Here is a 23,247-nt window from a genome sequence, read left to right as displayed (position 1 = left end):
CCAGAAAGAAATGCTAATTGTAAAGAATTACGTCAGATTGATTTAGAGGCTTTTGCATCTGAACTCTTCATATATACATAAGCATTTAAAAGTTTGGGGGCGGTAAGATTTTGTAATTTTTTTTAAAGTGTCTTATGATGCATTTATTTGATCAAATATACAGTACAACATTACAATAAAAATACTGTAAGGTATTATTATTACCATTTAAAATAACTGTTTTCTATTTGCATATTTTAAAATGTAATTTATTCCTGTGATAGCAAAGCTGACCTTTCAGCATCATTACTCCAGTCTTTAGTGTCACATGATCCGTCAAAAGTCATTATAATATGCTGAAAATAGTAAGAATTGTTTCTTGAGCACCACATCAAAGTTGAAAACAGTTATGCTGCTTAATATTTTTGTGAAATATGCGATATATTTTTAGGATACTGTGACGAAAAAAAAAAGATAATAATAATAATAATAATTTATTTTAAAAAACTCTAAAATTAAAAATCTTAACTTTCAAATGTGATCAACTGCATTAAAGTATTTCATAAATAAATAAATAAATAAAATAAACTGACCCTTGTATACAGATACTGTATACAGATACATTACATTGAACACTGAAAATCTAATGCTCCTGATAGAATAAAATAATCACAAATAATCTGATGATTTCAGACCGTAAGGTAGACTAAAATTGATAAATTTGGTGAATATGAATTTAAAAAAAGGCAGCAGCTATTTAGCGACTTTAAGTGCAACTAGTGATAGATTCTATGTACACTAAGTGAAAATAGCATATTTTCTTAGTGATATGCTATTTAGTGCAAGTGGCAGATTGGCAGATATTTGCACCTTAGTACTGTAGTACATGACAAAACTTTATGAAATAATAATGTAATGAGTGTAAATTATAATTTTTATTAAAATTATTAAATGGATGCTGCCTTATTGGGACAATAAAGCCCTTCCTACACCTACCCTAACCCTAACTGATAAACACCCATGAGGCACTTTATTTTACACTTTGGGGTTATTTTTATCATTTTATTTAAGATAAATGCCTTTCTGATGTGATATGTGATGTATAAAGAGAAGAATGAGTTTGGCAAAAGGCGGATTCGAACTCGGGTCGATCGCGTCAAAAAGTCACTGCTATGTGTTTTACCACGTATGCCACCGCAGCTGTTCTTCAAAAGAGTTAAGGTCATTGCACACTGAGTCCGAAATTTTCGTATGTGTTTTTTGTTTTGTTTTTGTATTCGTCATCCTTTCCTATTTTCCTAAAATGTTTTCTGTGGATGCGAAAACATTTTTTATGTTATTTTATGTTTTTTATTGTTTTTAATGTTTCGGAGGCAGTGTGTAAATGCGATCGACACATTGTAAGGTCATATTTATTGTTTAATGTGCGAAAATTTCGTGCGAGAATTTCGTTATGCAAGAACTTTTAGGGTAATAGCCTTTGCCAGCAAGATCAAGAAACAATAATTACATTAAACTTACTTAAAGTGCACATTATCCTTCACAGACCCAGTATTACATTTTGTAAAATTGTATTTTTACATTCAGATTTTCTTACAGACGCCCTAGTTTTGCAGCCCCTATTGGGTTAGTGGATATAGTGGCCTCCTTCCATCACAGGCTCTGATGACACAACACATTTACATCTCATGTCATAAACTGGAACGCTTTGCATTTTACAAGGATTTACATTCAAAATGTATATGTGGAAAATGCATTATACAGCCATTATGCCACACCGAGACATCTGGCTGCAGGCTTTGCGACTCCATGGGGAGGTGCTGTGAGGCCTCCATTGAGAAACAGCAGAGCTTTTCCTATTTTCCTACAGTAATGAGCATTTCTGTACTTTCATTTTAAAAGTAGCAGTTTGGCTTAAGCAATCAGGCCCCCCCAAAAAGTCCCACTACGTCTTTTTCAAACTAGTGCCACTGTTTGACAAAATGCCAAAACTTGCAGAACAAGCTGCTTTTCTGAAATATATGTCGGTATAGTTTGCCGCCTTAACGCTCGTCTTTAGGTGGCATGTGATAAACGGAGGAGTTCTCAGTGTTGCTTCTCAGTGCTGTCAGAGCGAGGCACTGTGCTTAATACCTTGTTTAATATGCCAGCGCGCCAGTGTGTGCCCTGATATCACTCTAATTGATGCTGCCGTGCGATGCCACATTTGCTCTGTTGATAAATTGTTAAATAAGCAGGGCTCTCCGGCGCCCCCACCCCCCTCATCTCGGGCTTTGTTTGTGTGCCAAGCGAACGCTCTGCTCTGACAGGCGTTCTGCTGGGGGATTTGAGTTCGTGCATGGCTGGTCAACCTTATTTGTATTGTTTGTCACGAAGACACTGTTGTTCTAAGGCTCTGCAGGGAGTTTGTTCGGCCTCTATCTCCTCTCTGTCTTTTATCTCTCTATTCGCACACTTCCACAGAGCGCGCCGCCGGAGCTGAGATCCACTGTCTGTTGGCTCTGTGATGATATTGTTAGGGATTGCAGAATCGCATCCTAGAGCTGCGACTTTCATCCAAACCCTGAAAAAGGAGCGCAGAGACACTGAACATGGAGTACTCCGTCTCCATCGGGGCGGACGCGCTCGCATTGCACTTGGATTGTCGGTCGAGGTGGAAAGAGTCTCATTGTGCTTTGCTTAAGTGTTGGCTCAGTGAAGGGGATTATGGGGTTGCCCTGACTTCCTGTTGGCCCCTGAATGAAGTGAGACTGATTTCTTTTCCAGCTCTGTCTGTGTCTGTGCACTTCGAACACTTGAACAGTTCACTAACCTGTGACTAACACGAATGAAGTGTCTCAGTTTTCTTTGGGGTTGATCCTAAATGTCTTTTATTTGGTCACAAATTAAAATTTTTAATGCCAAATACAGGCCTCATTTGTCCTTTCCTTAAAATATAAAGGTTGCTATAGTAAATGGTGTGATAAAGTCAATAAATTGGCTTTTATATTCATAATTCACTAAAGGCAACCTGAAGAGAATTCAATTTAAAATTATTTTAATGTACTTTTCACAATAAATATATTCCAAAGCAGTTTTACAGTTGTCTGACAGCCTGGAGAGCACATAAATATGACAATCTTAATCAGTTTTCTCCACCAGTATAACTACACACAAATTACATAATATATAAACTAATTAGTATGATTATTATGGCAATTATGATATCATAAAGACAATAAAATTATTTTTCCCCAAAACTAAAAAAATGGATTTTATATTTTATCTGCACTGAAGCATAAAATAAAATAAAATAAATCCCTAAAACGAAATAATTGTATTTTATTTTTTATCTGCACTGATAAAATAATCCCTAAAACGAAATAATTGTATTTTATATTTTATCTGTACTGAAACTATATATATATATATATATATATATATATATTTTTTTTTTTTTAATTTTTTATTTTTTTTTTAACTAACTAGTTAGTATGATTATTATGGCAATTATGATATTATAAAGAAAAATTGGACTTTGTATTTTATCTATACTGAAGTAAAAATAATAATAAAAACATATAAAAACATTTCCCTAAACTAAATAATTGGATTTTATATTTTATCTGTACTGAAGCAAAATATTTATTTATTTATTTATTTATTGCCACAACAGCCTAGTTGTGTGAATTAGCTTGGTGAGGTCATCAATAATAATAATAATAATAATAATAATATATATATATATTAAATATATATAAATATATTAATTATATAAAATAAATAAAAAAATTATATAAAATAGAATAAAATAAATAAAATAAAATGGAAATTTCCCTAAAACTAAATAAGTGATTTTTTAATAAAATGGATTTTACATTTTATCTATACTGAAGTAAAAATAAAATACAATTTCCCTAAATTAAATAATTGGATTTTATATTTCATCTGTACTGAAGTAAAAATAAAATAAAAATTTCCCTAAACAAAATAATTGGGTTTTATATTTTGTCTGTACTGAAGCAAAATAAAATAAAATAAACCAAAATAATAAAATAAAATAAAATAAAATAAAATAAAATAAAATAGAAATTTCCCTAAAAGTAAAAAAATATGTTTTTATATTTTATCTTCACTGAAGCATAAAATAAAATAAAATAAAATAAAAATTTCCCTAAAACTAAATTATAATTATATAATTTAGCAATATATATATATATTTTTTTTTATTTATTTATATATATATATATATATATATATAATAAAATAAAATAGAAATTTCCCTAAAACTAAAAAGATTATTTTTATATTTTATCTGTACTCAAGCAAAATATAAAATAATAATAATAATAATAATAATAATAATAATAATAATAATAATATTTTCACTAAAACAAAATATCTGCATTTTATATTTTATCTGTACTCAAGCAAAATATAAAATAAATAAAAAAATCCCTAAAACTAAATTATTTTATTTTATTTTTTTATCTGTACTGAGGCAAAATATAAAATAAAACAAATTATAAAATTTAATTAAATGTGGAAAATATTGATTTTCTATAAAAAAATTTCAGTTAATTTTATTTGTAGTGTGCTTTTCACTGTGGGGTCCAAAGCCGTTTGTCAATCTTTCTTTTTCACTCAAAATGGAGCCCATTGTGAAATCCATGATTTTCTTCATCATCTGTTTTCACCACCCACAAATGAACATTATTTATATCCTAATTTAATTATATACAAATTATATTAAGCATGATAATATAATTAAATTATATAATTATATAAATTATATAATAATATAATATAATTTTTTTTCCCTTAAATGATTTTATATTTATATTCTTGCTGTACAAATTATTAAATTATTATCTGGAAAATACAAAATTTATCTGTATTATTTGTACTGTACTTTTTTACAATAAAAAATATCTACAAAGCAGTTTTTTTAGTTTAAAACTACATTTGATAAAAACATGGACCCTGAAAACCCCTGATTTAGGTGAATATGAACATCTTTGTTAATCTGATGTACCTACCACTACAATTACAAAACTAAACTAGAGCTGACGAGCTGAAATACACTTTGTAGTGGAAATGCCACAAGGACGAAATGAGCGATATCAGCCGGCACGGGTGAGTGACCTCCCTCTGGGCATGTGTGCACCTTGTTAGGACTCCCGCATGATTTTACATTACGTTATATGTGTTTCAGGCTACAGACAGAAACCCTTGCTAAACTACTTCCCCTAGAAAGCAAGTTTTTATTTTACTAAGCTGCAACAACTTTTAGACCTCCACTGAGTACAGACACCAAACGCGCCCAAACTTGTTCCGAAAAAGATTAAAACTAAAGCCTGTTCCCTTTAAGAGTCTCTCATTTCGAAGCAGCACAGCACCCTGATTGTGGATTTTGCTGTGGTAGAGCCTCTGAACTTCACTTCAAAGTCAGCAGACTGCTAGGTGATCAGAGATGTCAGGACTTCAAAGCTCCAGCACGTCTATGTAATAACGTCGTCTTTATTAAAACATCTTCTCCCAAATTTAAAAACACAGCACAACAGAGAGGCTGCTATTACTACAGAGATTATTAAGACCCTTTGTGGCTTCACAAACAGAGCTGCTCCAGATGCACCTAAAAACAAGCCACGCGCTTTGAGTATCAGGTCAAGTAAATTTAGCAAGTGGTCCCTGCACACAGGGAGGTGTGCGGTGTAAAGTGGTGTGTGCTTACTTGTTTGAGGTTTTTACACGGCAGCCTGAAAGCAATGGGCTCTCTGCTGGAGCAGACCCCTGAGAGGCCGTGCATTAGTGTGCTGTGTTGGTGCTGCACTCAGATGACCAAGACCTAATGGAGGTCCGGGAGCACGGCGGCACACGCTACGACGGGGCGTCTAGAGACACGTCCAGCTTAGCGCACATCAGTGCAGCCAGAGAGAAGAGCTCAGAAAAGGGGCTTGTGAGGGACACGCTGGCAATCTGTTGTGCTAAGTGGCCGTGTCCTCTGCTTCCACTGTGTACAAGAGAGAATAACATCATGATTCTTGGAAGTAGTGCAGATGCTCGAATGCTTTCTGAGAAAAGTCAATTCATGGAGTACACTTTAGCCTTGAACTTGAGAACATAAGACATGTGGAGATGTAACCATCAAGCAAAAGGATTAAGTATTACTATACATCTGAGTAAAATAGCGGTGTGATAGTACATGTATTCGTCACGGTTCGATGCATGCAGTCAGACAGTGAATACAGTCAGTCATAGGCAATCAGTCCAGAAAGGGGCACGCACAGTAATGCAACACTAACCGTCACAAGAAAGACCAGAGGAACAGACGATTTAAGCATCAACCCAAAATAAGAATGGCGAGTTCAAATGACACAAGTGCTTGAAGAGCTGCCTGTTTGTTTTAAATCAGCAGTACAGGACATTTTTGTTTAGAGAAGCGGCTATAAATCGGAACTGGTTATTAGTTTTATTTTGGCCGATCTCTATTCTAGAATTGCACGCAAACAGCATTGCAATCATTTCCCAAAATGTCATTTGTGTGGAATGTCTAGAAAGAGGAGAAACTTTTGTGCAGGCAGATCAAGCTCACTGTTCACAATGCTCGAAATACAGGAAGACAAATATGTATACAAAATATTTATATGAATGTGACTCAGACCTTCAAAAATATTTCAGTGGCATTTTCTTTTCCTTTATCTCCATATTATTAGTGATCAACCAATATTGATTTTTTTGATACCAATACATTATTTGCATGTTTATGTGCCCAATAACCAATATGCAGGACTAATATTTATTTACTGTTATAAAGTAAATGACTGAGTGAAGTCCATACTTCACTTTGTTTTTTTCTTCCTTTCAGTCATCTTTAAAAAAAGTGTTGAAAATAAGCTGTCTTCTGTGTTAAATTTAATCTTCGTATTACAAAAATAAAACATTTTATTTATAAAAAAGCATCAGCTGCAACACAAATAAATGTAGAATGTCTGATGTTTTAAAATGGAGAAAATAAATAAAGGATTCCAACAGGGGGGGACAATAAACATAACATTTCTCAAGAGCAATTTTTTACGGGGACACAAATAATACAGACAAAATTGTACTTGTAAGGATAGATATATGTACACAGCACGAAGACTGTTTAAATATGAGTTGGGTTCATAGGTTCACCACGCGGTCAGATTGTGATTATTAATTTATTTTGCGTCCTCGTAGTATTTTAGGTTTTCTGGGACTGAGGACGTATCTTATTTAAGCCGCAGCAAGCCCACTGATCTGCCACGTAACACCATATTGAGCAAAACCCTAGGGCTGGGAACCGATTCCAAAAAGAATCGATTCCTCGATTCCAAGGCATTGGGAATCGAGAGTCGATTCCAAAGGTTGGAATCAGTTCCGTCAGGGGGAATCGACTCCCCATTCAGAGCCGTTTTCAGTTCAACAAAGCTTATATATGGGCGCCTCTCAACGAACGACTGCATCAAACGAAGGCTGCACATCTCGGCTGCTGTCATCAGACGTCGCTGAACGTCGACTGACGAAAATAAACTGAATAAAGAGTCGGTACTGAGCACGTTTGAGGATGCAGCCTTCCGTTAACCACTTATTAATTTGCCTCTTACTTGCTAATAGATTATAAGTCTGATTCGTTTCCACGAAAAGGTTCTTTCGGATACATCGTTTTAATGAACCAGTTCAAAAATGATTCAGAAGTTATTTTAAGGTGGAACTGGCTGATATTGTCCACATGAGCGCTGCACAGCAGATCATGACGTGATCGAGGGTCTTGATCCTATTTCCATGTTAAATAAAATGCTATTTTTAACATTTCTATCAGCCTGTGATAATTCTGAAAGAAACCACTGAGAGCACAGATAAGTGGCGGAGACGAGAGCGCGCCTGACTGACAGATAAACCACGAGCTCTTATATCAATGTTGTTGTTAATGTTCTGGTGAACTATACACGTCTTGTTTCATTCTGGCAATAGACGCACGTACACTGCTGAGCTGTGGGCTATTACTAATTTCATGGACAATGCAGATAAAAATAATTTAAATACAGAAATATATGATAACTTTTTTCTTTTAAAAAAGCGTTCATATTATGAAAAGGTTACTTTCTAAGACATTTATATCCTACAGTCATGGCAAAATTAGGTTGCTACCATCTAAAAAAAAAACAAAAAATAGAATCGAAAAAGAATCGAAAACAACAGCGAGGAATCGATTCTTGGATTCAAATCCCATCGATTCCAGAACCAGGAATCAGACTCGATTCCAAAATTTGCGGAACCGCACAGCCCTACAAAACCCAACACAAGGGTAACTTATACGATCTGTCATTTTTTTAAAACAAACTGAAAATTTCTTTACTTTTTAACCTCAAATGCTCGTCTTGTCTCGTCTCTGTGATGTACGTGTCTGTGTAATCCGGGTCACTACAGTTAGGGTATATGGAAAAACTCCCGTCTCGTTTTCTTCTTCAACGTCAAAATCATCCTATATCGCTGTTTTACCGTTTTTTTGTAAAAGGCGTTTGATCTTTTCTGCATGTTCACTTTGTAAACACTGGGCTGGTTCTTCTGCAGCGATGTACGACAATTTTGAAGTTGGGAAAGAAAACGAGATGGGAGTTTTTCGATATACCCTAACTGTATTGACCATATTGAACCAAAAAAAAAAAAAAACAGTTTGAACAGACTAGCGTTTGAGGATAAAAAGTATAGAAATTGCCAATTTGTTTAGAAAACGACCAATGGTTTTGCTAGATACGACCCTTCTTCCTCGGCTGAGATCATTTAGAGCCATTTGAAGCTGCATTTAAACTACATTTTGAAAGTTCAAAATCGGGGGCACCATATCAGTCCATTATATGGAGAAAAATTCAGGAATGTTTTACTCAAGAAACATAATTTCTTATGGACTGAAGAAAGAAAGACATGAACATGTACAGTGTTTATGAAATAGAAATGTAATATGTAATTTAATGTGTCCTTGCTAATTAAAACTATTGATTTCTTTAAAAAAAAAAAAAAATTGATTTCAAACATTTGTAGATAGTGTATATTATTACATATTAAATAATTATACACAATTATGTTAATAGTATTAATTGGTATTTTTATATTATTTTAAAAAAAGGCTTTCTTTGGTAAGATATCATGTAATAAAGGCCATTATTTTTCTTATATATATAGTATTGTATTAGATTATAAATTATAAAAAAAGAAATTGTAATAATATAAAATTATACTTTTTAAAATAGCTACATAGCCTTTTTTCTTTTCCAATGATTGTTATTGCAAAATAAACCCCTTCAGGATGATACCTTTCCACCGCAAAGTTCCCGATAACCCTTTTGGGCGTTATTTTGGGGTGGTTTCAGCTGGTTGTACATCATCCCCTATGTGCCGCATGGTCTACATTCTTTCAGTGTTGCATGTTGTAGCATTTGCGACTGATGTAGTCATACACCACTGTTTTATCTCTCCATCTAGATTAAAAATCACACACATTGTTAAAGAAAGCATACAGGTACGTGCATCTTAAAGCGCCACTGCCAGGCTGCAGATGGAGGGTGAGGGTGGCAACAATTAACTACCCATATCAGTATCTATTTAGCCCTGCTGGATTATATCAGCACACACTGTCAAAACAGTGACAGACAGACTAAAATGGGTACAGCTGTGCTTCCAAGCTGCAGGTGAGACAGGTGTGTGCCGTGTAGCCGCTAATTAGACTGCCTTTTCCTATTCAGTAAGTCGGTGGAAGCAGCACAAGATCGATGGGCTAAAAGTGGCTCTTTGATCCCGGATAGAGGGATGCGGGGAGTCCTGAAATCAGCCTCTGGGGACCACACACAGCTTTAGGGACCCCGTCAGCACCAGATTCTCATCTCCACCCTCATGTCTTGTAGCGGCGTTAAAGTGCAGCGCTCCACATGTCAGCTGCCTTATCTACTGCAGATGTGACTGTCTTTAGAAGTAGAAACACCTTGCAGAAGTGGTTCTCCTGCCTTGTTACTGGAGTGATATTGAAGCACTGTGTCTGAACAGGAGAAATGAGATGACAAAGGTGTTTTTTTTATTCAAAAATTCAGTATGAAGAAAAGAACAGCAAAACCAAAAGAACATTGATACAGAAGGCATTTACAACAGCAGTTTTTTGGTTTCGTGAAGAAATGAAAGATACAGACATGACATGTTTGATGCTTACAGACACAAAGGTTGGGAACAACAGCTAAGGCACAGAGGTCCCCTCCGACTGAAGAGTTTAAATAAATTGTGCAACAGTTGCTCAACAAAACATTCCAGCACAGAGATCGGCAATCTGGCGTAAGATTCTCTGAAAGGCAAAAATGTTCATTAAGAGCCCGAACCACACACTCAGACTTGTACAGCCCTTCACAATCCCTTCACATGAAAATGTAGACGTTCTATACAGTGCCACTCAACACACCAAAACCTGACCCACTTCTGTTTAAAAACAAGGTTATTTACAATACTTTATGAACGTCAGTCCAATACAAAATACTTTACATTGTCATTCCTACCAAAATAGCTATAGTACAGAAGAGATGTCTGAGTGATGTGGTAATAAATATCATTTTAATGTGAACATTAGATTAGATACTTCTGTGAAAGTCATGTGAAAGAAAGAGGTATGTTGCTGTATTTGTGAGGTTAGATTCACCCACTGCAAAGATCTTAAAAGATAAAAAAAATCGCTGTTTTAAAGCCCAGTGACTTTAACTGCACTGACAAAAGTAACATTTTTCAAAAATCTTAAGGAAAAAAAAGTTGAAGCAGAAAGTAAATCATGACAGAATTTTCAGTTTTGCCTGAACTATGCCTTTAAAGGTGAAGTGTGCAATTTGTGTAGCAACAAACGTAACTGCAAATATTATTAGATGTGTTTGACGTCATGCGTACTTTGACAATTATGCCTTCGAAGTACTACAACAACATTTCGAAAGCAGTCTTCACAGTCTGTGCAGCTTCTCCAGAGCAGCTCCTGCATTCACCAATGAGAACAATGACGTGTTTCATATGTATTCTGACACCGTCAGTTGCTCATAAATCTGTTTTTGTAACAGTAGAAACTCTTTCATGTTATGTTAATGTTATATTGTGCAATGTTTATCAAAATAAAACTGATTTTAAAAAAATATATAGACGTCACTTTACTGTTTTTAATAGTGTAGGCTTATGTTGAACTTTTTTCTTGTACACAGGCTCTATATTAAGCATTACATGAAAATGTCTCCGTATTTGACAAATATTGCGTCTAATCCACTTCATCTGTAATAAACAACACAAACAGAGCAAGCAACTCTACAGTAAGCTAAATGTGTTTGACTTGACGTCTTTGTTTTTCCTTGACTACAAGCGGCAAATTTGAGTTTGAGCATCGTCTTATAATGTGTGCACACCAAATGCTCAGTTTACTTGCAGGTTGTTTTTCACGTCACTAGTTCAAATAAAAACATAAAAACAATAATAAAAAATCTGATACAACCGGACATGTCAAAGCTCTTCGTTGATTGGCTTGCATGACTACGTGTCATGTGAATTAAGGATGCGACGATTCTTTGATTCTATTCAAGTACTCGATTAAAAGTAATAGTCAATTAAAAGTTGTCAAGTAATTGGCAAAATACCGGAAGTGGCGCATTATACATATTAAACCCTTAAAAATCATAATAAAGCATAATGCTATTAAGAATTCACAAACGCTACAATTCAATTAAATAAATATATGCGGTGCAGGTTTAATATATGCGTTTTATTTACATGCATGTAGGTTATGTACTCAGCGGGCTCTGTTCACAGTAAATGCCACAAACTGTTATCGTTTACATGTGTGGAACGTTTCAAAGTTTGGGTTTATTATAACGTTCATCTGGGAATGGAACATACACAATTTCATCAGATTTGTAAGGTAAATAATTTATAAACCTTTGAAAACACAGGAGAGTACATCAATATCTTTCTCAATATGCTAACTGTTCATCGCAATTTCAAAATAAAAGTTTAAACTCTCATCTGAGTTTACTCGGATGTTTATTAAATGTATTTTAAATCATTGTAAAGGATACTGTTCTCTTAGGTCTATTTTTATCGCTACAAAAAAAAGTATAATTATCCAGAATAATTGACTGATTACTCAAATACCAAAATATTCATTAGTGACAGCCCTAATGTGAATTTTCCGCTCAAGCTGAAATTTGTAAACTTGCGTAGAACATGCGATTGAGGTGTATATCGCACAGTCGCATCTATTCGCATCTTTGCATTTGTGTGTAATCTACTCGCACAAATAATTAAATTCGCTTTTGGTGTAAACACACTATTAGGCCACACCCCATCTCCCACCATTCATAAACAAGAAGCCCCGCCCCAAACTCACGCCATTGTTTAAGCCAGACTCAAGCAGTTTAAGAAAAAACAGTGTTTGCACTCATTTGGAAGAATTTGCACACGAAATTGGAATAGGAGATTATCTGAACATGACACACTTCACCTTTAAGCGTAAAATGGTAATTAATACTATCCAGTGGCTGAATCCTCACTTACAGCCAAGATTGTAAGTCAGAAGTCAGTGAAATGTATGTGAGTAGATAATTTCATATAATTTCTCTTTTAAGAATATCAAATAATTTCCACTTTCACACGTACAGTACGGATGTAACACCACTTTAGACAAGCATTAGACGCTCTATTAAAAAATTTAAATAACAATGCATTCCCGCTTCGCATCCCGCTGGGAACGTATGAATGACAAGAGTGCTTTATTGAAAATTTAAGGTCGCATCCTCCTTTGGATCACATGACAGCAATGACATTTCGCTGTTTGCGCACCCCGGGCGGGACGCCACATCTCCGAGGACCAGATCACAATCAGATTGCATACAAAGTGATGTCTAGGCCAGGGTCACAGAGTCCCAGAGGAGACGCGCTCCTCAAATGAGAGAGTGCAACAAGCCACACTAGCCCAGTTTATAAATATGGAGTCGTACATTTGCAGTGTAGAAACATAAAAGCTTCGTAGAAATGGAGAAAACGTTGGTCCAATGCAAACTGTAGAGTCCAGCAAGCTTGCAATCTTCCTCACTAAAAATACATCTCAGTCAGATCTGAGAGGCCACCCTATCATTATTATGGATGTGAGTAATCTGGACGGGCCCAATCTGGAAAAAGTGACGTCCAAACGGCGTACGTGCAGAAAAAAACAGCTGAGCCCAGAAACTTGGTGAAACTGCACGGATGCTACCAACCAGTCCAGCCCATGTCCGTTTTTGTTCGTTTGAGCAATATATGGCAAAAGTACCAAACACTGGCTCGTATAAAAACACTAGAATAAAGAAAATGACAAGCAGCATGACTGGAGTCTCAGTTCTTGAGGTCGTTTAAGATCATTCATCCAGTTAGTTTCCCAATGAGCTCAACGTTTATGAAATGAACAGATGGACCTCAGGTGGAGTGGCAGAAAGGTCTTTACTGACGCCCGTACTAGTACCGCATCTTGTGTTTATATTTGTAATATGGTTGGGATGATAGCCTTTGTAAATAAAGGCAGCTTGTTTACAAAAGATATTGAATGAGCTGCAAAAACAGCATATAGACATTAGTCATTGACTAAAAAATATCTATTTCATTTATATAAACACATGAATAAATAGCCAACTTACAACCCAACTCAGCTACCCAGTACCTCTGCTCAGGGGAAAGGAAAAAATTATAAAACAATAAAAAGGCAAAGAAATTACAGATTTTTTCATGCTGTGCCAGCACAGCTGGCACCTTCCATTTCAAGTTTCGACAGCCTGAAGGGGAACAGCATACAGACAGAACGACACTTCAGACAGTCTCTGACTCCAGAGCTACTCGAGACACTCTCGCTTAAAGACTTGTGGCTCGGTATCATGCGAGTTTCAATTTCTCCACAGAATCCTATTCACCTTGGACCCTAAAGCAAACTAATTGTCTAAAACAACTTTGAGTACTCTATAGAACAATTCGGTGTTCAGTGAAGATTCAGTGAAGATGTGTTTTGTGAATCTGGTGGCAGAAAATGACAGTTTTCAAAAAGCAGTCTATGGAAGCCATGGAATAAAAGGTAAATTTGAGTTTATATTTCAAAATTCTGACTTTATTCTTGCAATTCTGAGATTATAACCTCACAATTCTGATAAGAATTCTCCCTTTTCCCCTCAGCTCAGAATCGTAAGTGTATTCTGGCTTTTTCTCCTCAGAATTGACATACTCGCTATTGTGAGTTAAAATCGAGTTATAAAGTCTAAATACGGAGATATAAATTTGCATTTGCAAGAAAAAAAGTAAAAATTGTGAGATAAAACAGGTAAATGGTTAAGTAAAACGTTATAAAAAGCTTAAATAGTATTTCATGCTGTAACTGTAGGGCTAATATAATATGTCTCCTATGAACTGCATATGTGAATATTATGTAGTTTTATTGTTTAAATCAATTTTGTGCTTTAAAAGTAGAGTAATCATAGCAGGTTTTGCCCATTCGCCCATTAGTCTGTCTTATTATATAAAAGTCTGTCCTATTTTATAAAAATGATTTGTATTCCGATTCTGACATCCAAAGACACAACAATACATTTTTTCCTTATTCCATCGATTTTTACCCATTTCCCTCCACTTTTTACCAGTGTTTTTCTGCCACCACAATGTGAGCACAGCTGCAAATGACGTAACTGTGACATCTACTCCAAACTGGTCTATTTGATGCCTGATTAAAAATGTTAGTAAAAATACAGAAACAAAATTTATAGCTAAACAATACTACTGTTCAAAGTTTGGGGTCAATATGATTTTAAGACAATAATGCTTTTATTCATTTAGGATTCATTAAATTGATTAAAAGAGACTGTAAATACTTCTATAATGTTATAAATTATTTATATTTTAAATTTTGTAATAATCGAAAAATCCTGACAAAATGCATCAAGTTTTCCACAAAAGTATTAAGCAGCACAGCCGTTTCTCAACACTGATGATAATAAAATAGAATGATTTCTGAAGGATCAAGAAGACTGAAGACTGGAGTAATGATGCTAAAAATTCAGCTTTGCATCACAGGAGTAAATTAGAAAAAAACAATTAAGTTGCTGTATTTCATAATATTACTGTTTTCATTTAAAAAAAAAAATTAATAAATGCATCCTTGGTAAGAATAAGAGATGTCTTTCGAAAAATATTACTGAAGTCAAACTTTTGAATGGTAGTATACATCAGGCTAAAAATGCTCAAATAAAACATTTCCTAATCTGTTTTCCAATCAGCTTCCAAGCTCTCTGGCCTGCTAGCGTTACATATATCTAGCCTGTAAGTCTGTTAGTTTAGCAAACCAGTAAATATTTATCCGCCCAGCTTAGCATACTGATAACTGATCAGCCTGCTAGCTTGACATACACTAGATGTTTGTACTTTTTATTATTTGTAGTTACCATTACCACAAAAGTATAACCAAAAAGGCCATTAATATACTGAAGAGGATAATGTGATGCATTTTTGAACAGGTATTACTAACTGCTACCTTTTTGCCTCCAAAGGTAATAGAATTCTGTGGAGGTTGGCGTCTTGCACGACACTGGATCACTTTTACTTGTCAAAAGCTCGGTTTTGATTAAAAACAGATGTTTTTCAACCAATAACTTATTAAAACTAAATAGGAGACTTTATTAGGGGAGTTCGAAGGCTTTAAATGCCTATTTGACTGCGTTTGATCCAGTGAAAGCCTTATAAAAATGGAAGTATTTTTCTGAAAACTAAAGAAACACACTATTTGTGCTACGCACAGTGATATACACTCTGAAACACTGGTTTTAATAAGGTAAAGGTTGAAAAACACTCCTATTATTTATGTTAGGTGCAAGTGTGGTTTTTTTTTTTTTTTTTAAATATAGAGGCTTACCATACAAACATCCCTTTTGGTCTTACAACCAGTGTTAAGGTCCATTCTGTGCTTAATATCCCAATCCCAGCAGGCAAAGCCTGCTGCTTCCAGTTGACAAATATTCAATCACAGTAATCAAAATAAATAAAATATAGAGAAGCCTGACAGCACTCACATCACAAGAGCACTCAAGAGTTTGAAAGGGCACACGTTTTAAAAAAAAATCTTTAAAAACTTCCCAGCGTACACTTTCGTGGCCCATGTCTTGAGTTTGAGAGAGGGCCGTTGTGCTCATACTCACATGAGCGGTGCTGGAAAATAAATAATAAAAACAAAATGACCTAATAAATGAAAAAAGGCGAGTCCTCAGGGCAGTGAATGCTGCTACCTGATTCGTCCGTTGGTTTTGGGTAGGCCCAGCTGGGACTTTGGGTCCGGGCTGAGAGAGCTCCACACCGTTTCCCTGCAAGTCTGCATGACCGGACAGCCACTGGGGCCCGTTGAACACACGTCCACAGCTGACCACACCTCGCCCACTAGACTGTCCACCCAGCGCTCCAGCTCGGACCCCGTAAGCTCCGCGTTGTGTTCGGCCGCTTCTACCTGACCCAGGTGGACCGGGATGTTGAGGATAGGGTTCAGCCCATGGAAACTCTGCTCCATGTAGCTGTTCTTGGCCGGCCCATTGTGCGTTTTTAAAGCATCCTCTGTGAGAGAGAAGAAAGAGTTTTTATTTTTCCATGAGGACGCACAAGGATTTAATGCAAGCGAAGCAAAACCTGGATTATGACTAAACTCGTTGGAACATTTTACATTTTTACACATGAAAAATAAGGAACAGTCTCCCTGATTTAAGTTTTTGGGAAAAAAGGAGATGACTCCAGGACTTTTCGCATTTTCTTCAGCTATGGGAGTTATAAAACAATGTTGTTGTAGAAGCGATTTGTGTTGAGCTGGTGGATGGGAGGTTATTGGCCATCTGTTGACGATATTAATATGATATTATACCCAATGTTATTTTAGAATTATTTATTTACTATTAAATTATTTTGAATTAGCTTGAGTTTGGAACAACATGAGGGTGAGTCATTAATGACAGAATTTTCATTTTTGGTTGAACTATCCCTTTAAGTTTTAGTTATTTTGTACATTTTTGTAGTCGTGTTTATTCGTTTTTCTGTTCGCAGACACATTTAATTGATCAATAATGACAGTAAAAACATTTCTGGTGACAAGACAAAAGATGCTTTATGGTGTAACTTAACATTTACTGACTAGTTTTAGTTTTCTACATTTGAGGTGATGAAATACAACTGTACAGTTGTGATTTAACAAAATCTCTATCAAAATAGAGATTAATCATTTTTTATTTTAATTCTTAAACACATTTACAAACATAAACTAGACCACTAGCCTGCATCACATCACCTAACATCAGACGGCTAAAAGCAGCTCATTTAGCTGTGAGGATGGACACGTCGGCCCTGGAGGTAAAGCTGTGAATTCCTCAGGCTCCTCACACTTCTCCCTCCAGCTGCCCTTCACAGATCACCCTCTGTGTCTCTTCCTGACCCCTCTCTCTCCAGGTTCGCCCACCTCCCTTCCAGAACATGCCATTTCATGCTCACAGGAAGTGCATGGATAGGCTGGCGTCGTCGCTTACAGTGAGCCGACCGACCTGGGCCGCATAAACACACTCCATAAACTTTTATTAGCTGTGGGTGCAGAGGCACGGCGAGCAAAAGGACTCGGTGCCTGCCGTAGACATTAATCATACGACAGTCCGGTAAATCACGTATGTTTATCACCCGCCCATTCCCACGCCGAACCGCAATCACAGGCTCTCCCTCATTAGGAGCGTTTTGAGGACAGATCTGCCGATGACCGCACACCACACTTATTTCGAAATGTCCCTAATGGGCTGGAGATACCGATCGCGGCCCCTGCACAGTAATCTTTTTGAGTTTACTCCAATGAAAGGTGACCCGGCGTGGTGTATTACTCATTCGTGACTGTGAGCCGGGGCTATATATAGGCAAGCGAGCGGCCCAGGCACAGAGCTAGACGTGAAGGCAGAAAGTGCCTTTGAAAGCGGGGGGGTGGGATGACCTGAAAGGTTGAGGCAGTTTAATATACAGTGTACCATAGTGTCAGACTGTGGTCTTCAAAAAAGCACCCAAAATGCAAGAGGATTAGTCATTAGATTGTGAGGAAGGAGCATTTCTCATTCTGCTTTAAATATACGAGCTTGCAAGGGCGCATAAATCAAAGCTTCAAAAGCAGAGCATTTTCTCCAGTGATTTTATATGCTACGATAGCCAGTTTAGACTGTTTTTTTCGTATTTTCTTCAACTCTGAGAGTTGACAAGAAAAAACAAGGTTGTTTGTTGTGGAAATGATTTATATTTGCCCTGTGAATTTTAAAGGGACAGTACACTCAAAAATAAAAATTCTGTCATTAACTACTCACCCTCATGTCCCATAAGTGCCGTGGTACTCTTGTGAATGCGTGTTGACTGTCATTTTTGTTTTCTTTGCACACAAAAAGTATTCTCGTAGCTTCATAACATTACGGTTGAACCACTGATTTAACATGGACTACTTTATCGATGTCCTTCCTACCTTTCTGGGCCTTGAACATGTCAGTTGCGTTGTTGTCTATGCAGGGTCAGAAAGCTCTCGAATTCATCAAAAATATCTTAATTTGTGCTCTGAAGATGAATGAAGATCCTACAGATTTGGAATGACATTTGAATTTTCATTTTTTTTGTGAACTATCCCTTTAAAGCTGATGTTTGTTAACTTAGATTGGCGAACATATTTAACATCCACATTAGCTTTAAGTTTCATTGGTGCTGAGTATGTTGAGCTCATGTTGGTGGATGGGAGGTTATCTATTGTTTTTATTTTGAGACTGAATGAGATTTACACATCATCTGAAAGCTGAATAAGGCCGAGATGCAACTACTTGAAAATGTGAAATCTGAGGTTGTAAAAAAAAAATCTAAATATTGAGAAAATCTTCTTAAAGTTGTCCAAATAAAGTTCTTAGCAATGCATATTACAAATCAAAAATTAAGTTTTGATATATTTATGGTAGGAAATTCACAAAATATCTTCATGGAACATGATCTTTACTTAGTATTCTAATGATTTTTGGCATAAAAGAAAAATTCATCATTTTGACATAATGTATATTTGGCTATTGCTACAAATATCCCTGTGCTACTTAAGTTTTATGGCCCAGGGTCACATATAGTATTATAGAATTATTATATATTGTGATGTATTTTGAATTAGCTATGATTTTTATATTTTCATTTTAGTTATTTTGTTATGCGTTTCTGCCATATTTTCTCTTTAGATTTCAGTTAATTTTTATTTTAATATTAATATTATTAGTATTATTTCTTCAACTTAAACTTATCTTATTTCAGTTAGTTGCAAAGGGAACCCTTTCAATTTATAAACATCGTTTTCCATCCAAGATTTTTATTTCAATTTAATTTCACAAATAACTGTTTTTAACAAATAATATTAAATTAAGTAGTTTAATATGAAATTAAACTACATTAAATTAAATAAAACCAGTATAATATTGAATAGTTTTAGTTTTTAATGAAAATAAGACCAAAATGGTGTAAAGAGCAACGTTAAAAACCTGAATTAATTTTAGGGAATTGTTTTGTTCAATGCTTCATTTAAACAAACAGGTTCAATGAATGACTGACAGAATCTATTGAGTCATCACAAAGTGTATTTTTGTCTTCTTTCTTTTTTATCCACCTTATTTTTCCTGCAAGACTGGCCCTTTTGTACATTCTATGTGTCTGGCTTCTTGTCTCATCTGCGTCTAGCTATTTTTAGCTGTACAAAACAACTCGTTTTGCTGCTTGATATTGCAGATTGGTGTGTCTTACCATATTATTTGAATGTATTATCTTAATTATGAACACACTGGTTTGTAGTGAAAACAGTTTTACAGTTTACTGCATGTTGTTATTCTTCTCGTTATTTCCCTATAGCAGCTAATCAACCAGAAGTCTCACCCAAATAAGGTGAACAAAATATGTTTTTAAATACATCTTTATCACTCTCTTCTCAATTAGGCTACATAAATTCTATCATGTCTCCCCAAACAAATTTCTTACACTGACGATTCTCACAGTTTGGAAACAGTTCCACTGACTCATCAAAAAGAACCAGTTCAAGTGAACGATTCGTTTGTGAATTCTGTCATCTTCAGTATACAGTGTAACTCTCACCTTGGCGTATAGGCAGGTGTTTGTGGTGGGTGAGGGGAGTGATCAGAAAGCGCGTCTCTGCCACAGGGCTCCAGTGGTGCAGCACACGTACGGTCCACATGCCGGGCCGCAAGGGCAGGTTCAGTGGAGGCCTGTAGTGAGTAAATTCAGCACTGGCGTCGATCAGGATGTCGTAGGTGGCGGCGATGACATTGGTGGGGTCGATCCACACCACAGTCACGGTCACATTTGACCCTTTCCCCCATTTCTGCATTCCCACAGGCTCGTCCATGGGTCCCATCAGATTGCCAAAGTTCCGGAATATCCTTTCCTTAGCATCCCAGTCTGTTCCAATCTGATGTTTGAGAGAATATGACAAAGAACAGAAAATGAATAAGAAAGTCAAGATTAGTATCCCCCCAGTCTTTTACCCTGATGTACCCTCACAGTGAATAAGGCTCAAGTACCTCTTTATTGACACAAACCAATGTTCATATTCACTCTGGATATCATTTAACATGAAAAGTAATGTTAGTAAAGTCAGTTTTAAATAACCGATTTGTGTAGATAAGACCCATAAAAGATCGTGCAGAGCCCTTTGAAGCTGTATTTAATCTGCAATTTGGACCTTTAACCCACTGGCCACCATTGAAGTCCACTATATGTGACCCTGGACCAAGAAACCAGTCTTAAGTAGCACTTATGCCAAAAATCATTAGGATATTAAGTAAAGATCCTGTTCCATGAAGATATTTTGTACTTATATAGATATTTTGATATTTCCTACTGTAAATATATCAAAACTCAATTTTTGATTAGTAATATGCACTGCTAAGAACTTCATATGGATAACTTGAAAGGCGATTTTCTCAATATTTTGATTTTTTTTTGCACCCTCAGATTCCAGATTTTCAAAGAGTTGCATCTTGGCCAAATTTTGTTCTAACAAACCATACATCAATGGAAAGCTTATTTATTCAGCTTTCAGATTATGTATAAATGTCATTTTCAAAAATTTGAACCTTATGACTGGTTTTGTGGTCCAGGGTCACATATGGATAATAAGCAGTAATTAGGATTTATTGAGGCAAAAGTTGTAGTTATAGTTAATTAAGTGTGAGAACTGAGCCATAAAATAAAATGTGACCTATATTAATATTGATTTTATATAATTTATTATGTATATTGTAAAAGCTTAACACTGTTTTCAACACGTTTCCATATGTTTAAGCAAAATCTTTTCAAGCACCCCTTGGAACCTGCCAGAGTACATATACCTTGGGGTACATATACCCCTGGTTGAGAATCACTGATCTAGAGTGAAGTTGGAGAGGCAGAAACAGTAAAAGTTAAGAAGAATGAAGGTAAGTGAGGCAGGAAGAGAACACTTGGGGGCTGTGAGACTGAGTGTGTCGTTCTCGATGCAGAGATGTGTCAGTTCACCCTCTCCAGACACTGCACCATTACTATGGAAGCTGTACAAACTTTCTGTATCCTTGAAATTCAATCCCCTAAAAAAAGCAGAATACCAGGATACCTAAGCTGTGTACATACCAGTGGCTCCCTAAGAGAGGCACATACAGCCAAATAAATTGCACAAGATCCCATCGTAAGTAAACAGATGGCACCAATTGGGACAGCCAGTACCAGCTGAGATGAGCATAATTGCATCCAACGATCAGCAGTGCCCAGTGTAATGTTTCTCCCACTGTGAGGTAATTTGACTTGTGGGATGGGGGGTGCTGGTGGCTTGGAGCCGTCTAATGCTAGCTCCCGCTGGCCACTCATAGAAACAACAGAATTTTATACCGAGGATGTGACCGACAGCGGGAGTCTCATTACGGTTGACCTGTCCCATATCCCCCCACAGCCGTGCCCGCACCTCAGTAAAACACGGCAAATCAATTTGATCATTCTGTTGGGAAGATGCCTGGGACCCAGCTGGACTTGGTTTAAGCACTTTACAGCTCTGCTGTCTTGTCTACGGGAGTCCCCCAAAGGACTGATGCTAGAAAATGACATCCAGAAAGGCTCCAAAAGTAACTTTTTGCCACACAGATGAATTAAAGGCATAGTTCACCCAGAAATGAAAATTACCCCATGATTTACTCATCCCTAAGCCATCCTAGGTGTATATGACTTTCTTCTTTCGGAATACATACAATCAACAAGTTAAAAGTTTAAGTTTTAAATATGGATATTTATCTTACAAAAGTGCATTGATTTGCTTCAGGAGGCCCTGGATCCATGTGGGACACTGTTTATGATGGATGGATGTGCTTTTCTGGACTTCTTTTGGACTATTGAAAAATAACACCCATTCACTGCCATTATAAAGCTTGGAAGAGCCAGGACATTTTTTTTAATATAACTCTGACTGTGTTCGCCTGAAAGAAGAAAGTCAAATACACTGACGATGGCTTGAGGGTGAGTGAATCATGGGGTAATTTTCATTTCTGGGTGAACTATCTAAATGTTTAAGAACATTTATTAGCCATAAATATACATATACATACATACTGAACACACAATATATGATATACACTATCTTTTAAAAAAACTGGTGTCTGTAAGTATATTTGGCGAAATATAACGATTTGAAAATGGAATCTGAGGGTGCAAAAAAATCTAAATAAACTGCAGAAAACTGCCTTTAAAGTTGTCCAAATTAAGTTCTTAGCGATGCATATGATTAATCACAAATTAAGTTTTGATATATTTACGGTAGGAAATTTTAAAAATACCTTCATAGAACATTATCTATACTTAATATCCTAAAAATTTTTGCCATTTTGACCCATTTGGCTATTGCTACAAACATACCCATGCTACTTATGACTGGTTTTGTGGTCCAGGGTCACATATTGCGAAATATTATAATAGATTATAATAACAGTTTTTTGCCATTTTAATATATTTTAAAACATAATGTATTCCTGTGATGACAAAGCTACATTTTCAGCAGCCATTACTCTATTTTTTTAATTTAAAAAAATATACATCTGAGAAATTCCGTACATCACAAAACAAAGATTATTTCTTCTTATTACTCACATTATTAGCAACACATATTAAACATTGAACATTTTTATTTTATTTAAAAATACAGCAGAG

General features: G+C 35.8%; 1 protein-coding gene across 1 annotated transcript in view; it reads right to left on the bottom strand.

The window, feature by feature from the left end:
- Nucleotides 1–10,026: 10,026 nt before the first annotated feature.
- xylt1 (xylosyltransferase I) overlaps nt 10,027–23,247 on the bottom strand; it is an 82,248-nt gene continuing 69,027 nt past the window's right edge. The window contains exons 10-11 of the mRNA XM_051105680.1: nt 20,155–20,488; nt 10,027–16,596 (exon numbers count right to left, since the gene is read on the bottom strand). Of these exons, the coding sequence (XP_050961637.1) occupies nt 16,274–16,596; nt 20,155–20,488 (657 nt within the window). The 3' untranslated portion in view covers nt 10,027–16,273. The remainder of the gene's footprint in view (nt 16,597–20,154; nt 20,489–23,247) is intronic.

This window comes from Labeo rohita, chromosome 3 (assembly GCF_022985175.1).
Source record: "Labeo rohita strain BAU-BD-2019 chromosome 3, IGBB_LRoh.1.0, whole genome shotgun sequence".
Taxonomy (NCBI): domain Eukaryota; kingdom Metazoa; phylum Chordata; class Actinopteri; order Cypriniformes; family Cyprinidae; genus Labeo; species Labeo rohita.
This window is presented reverse-complemented; position numbering and strand designations above follow the sequence as displayed.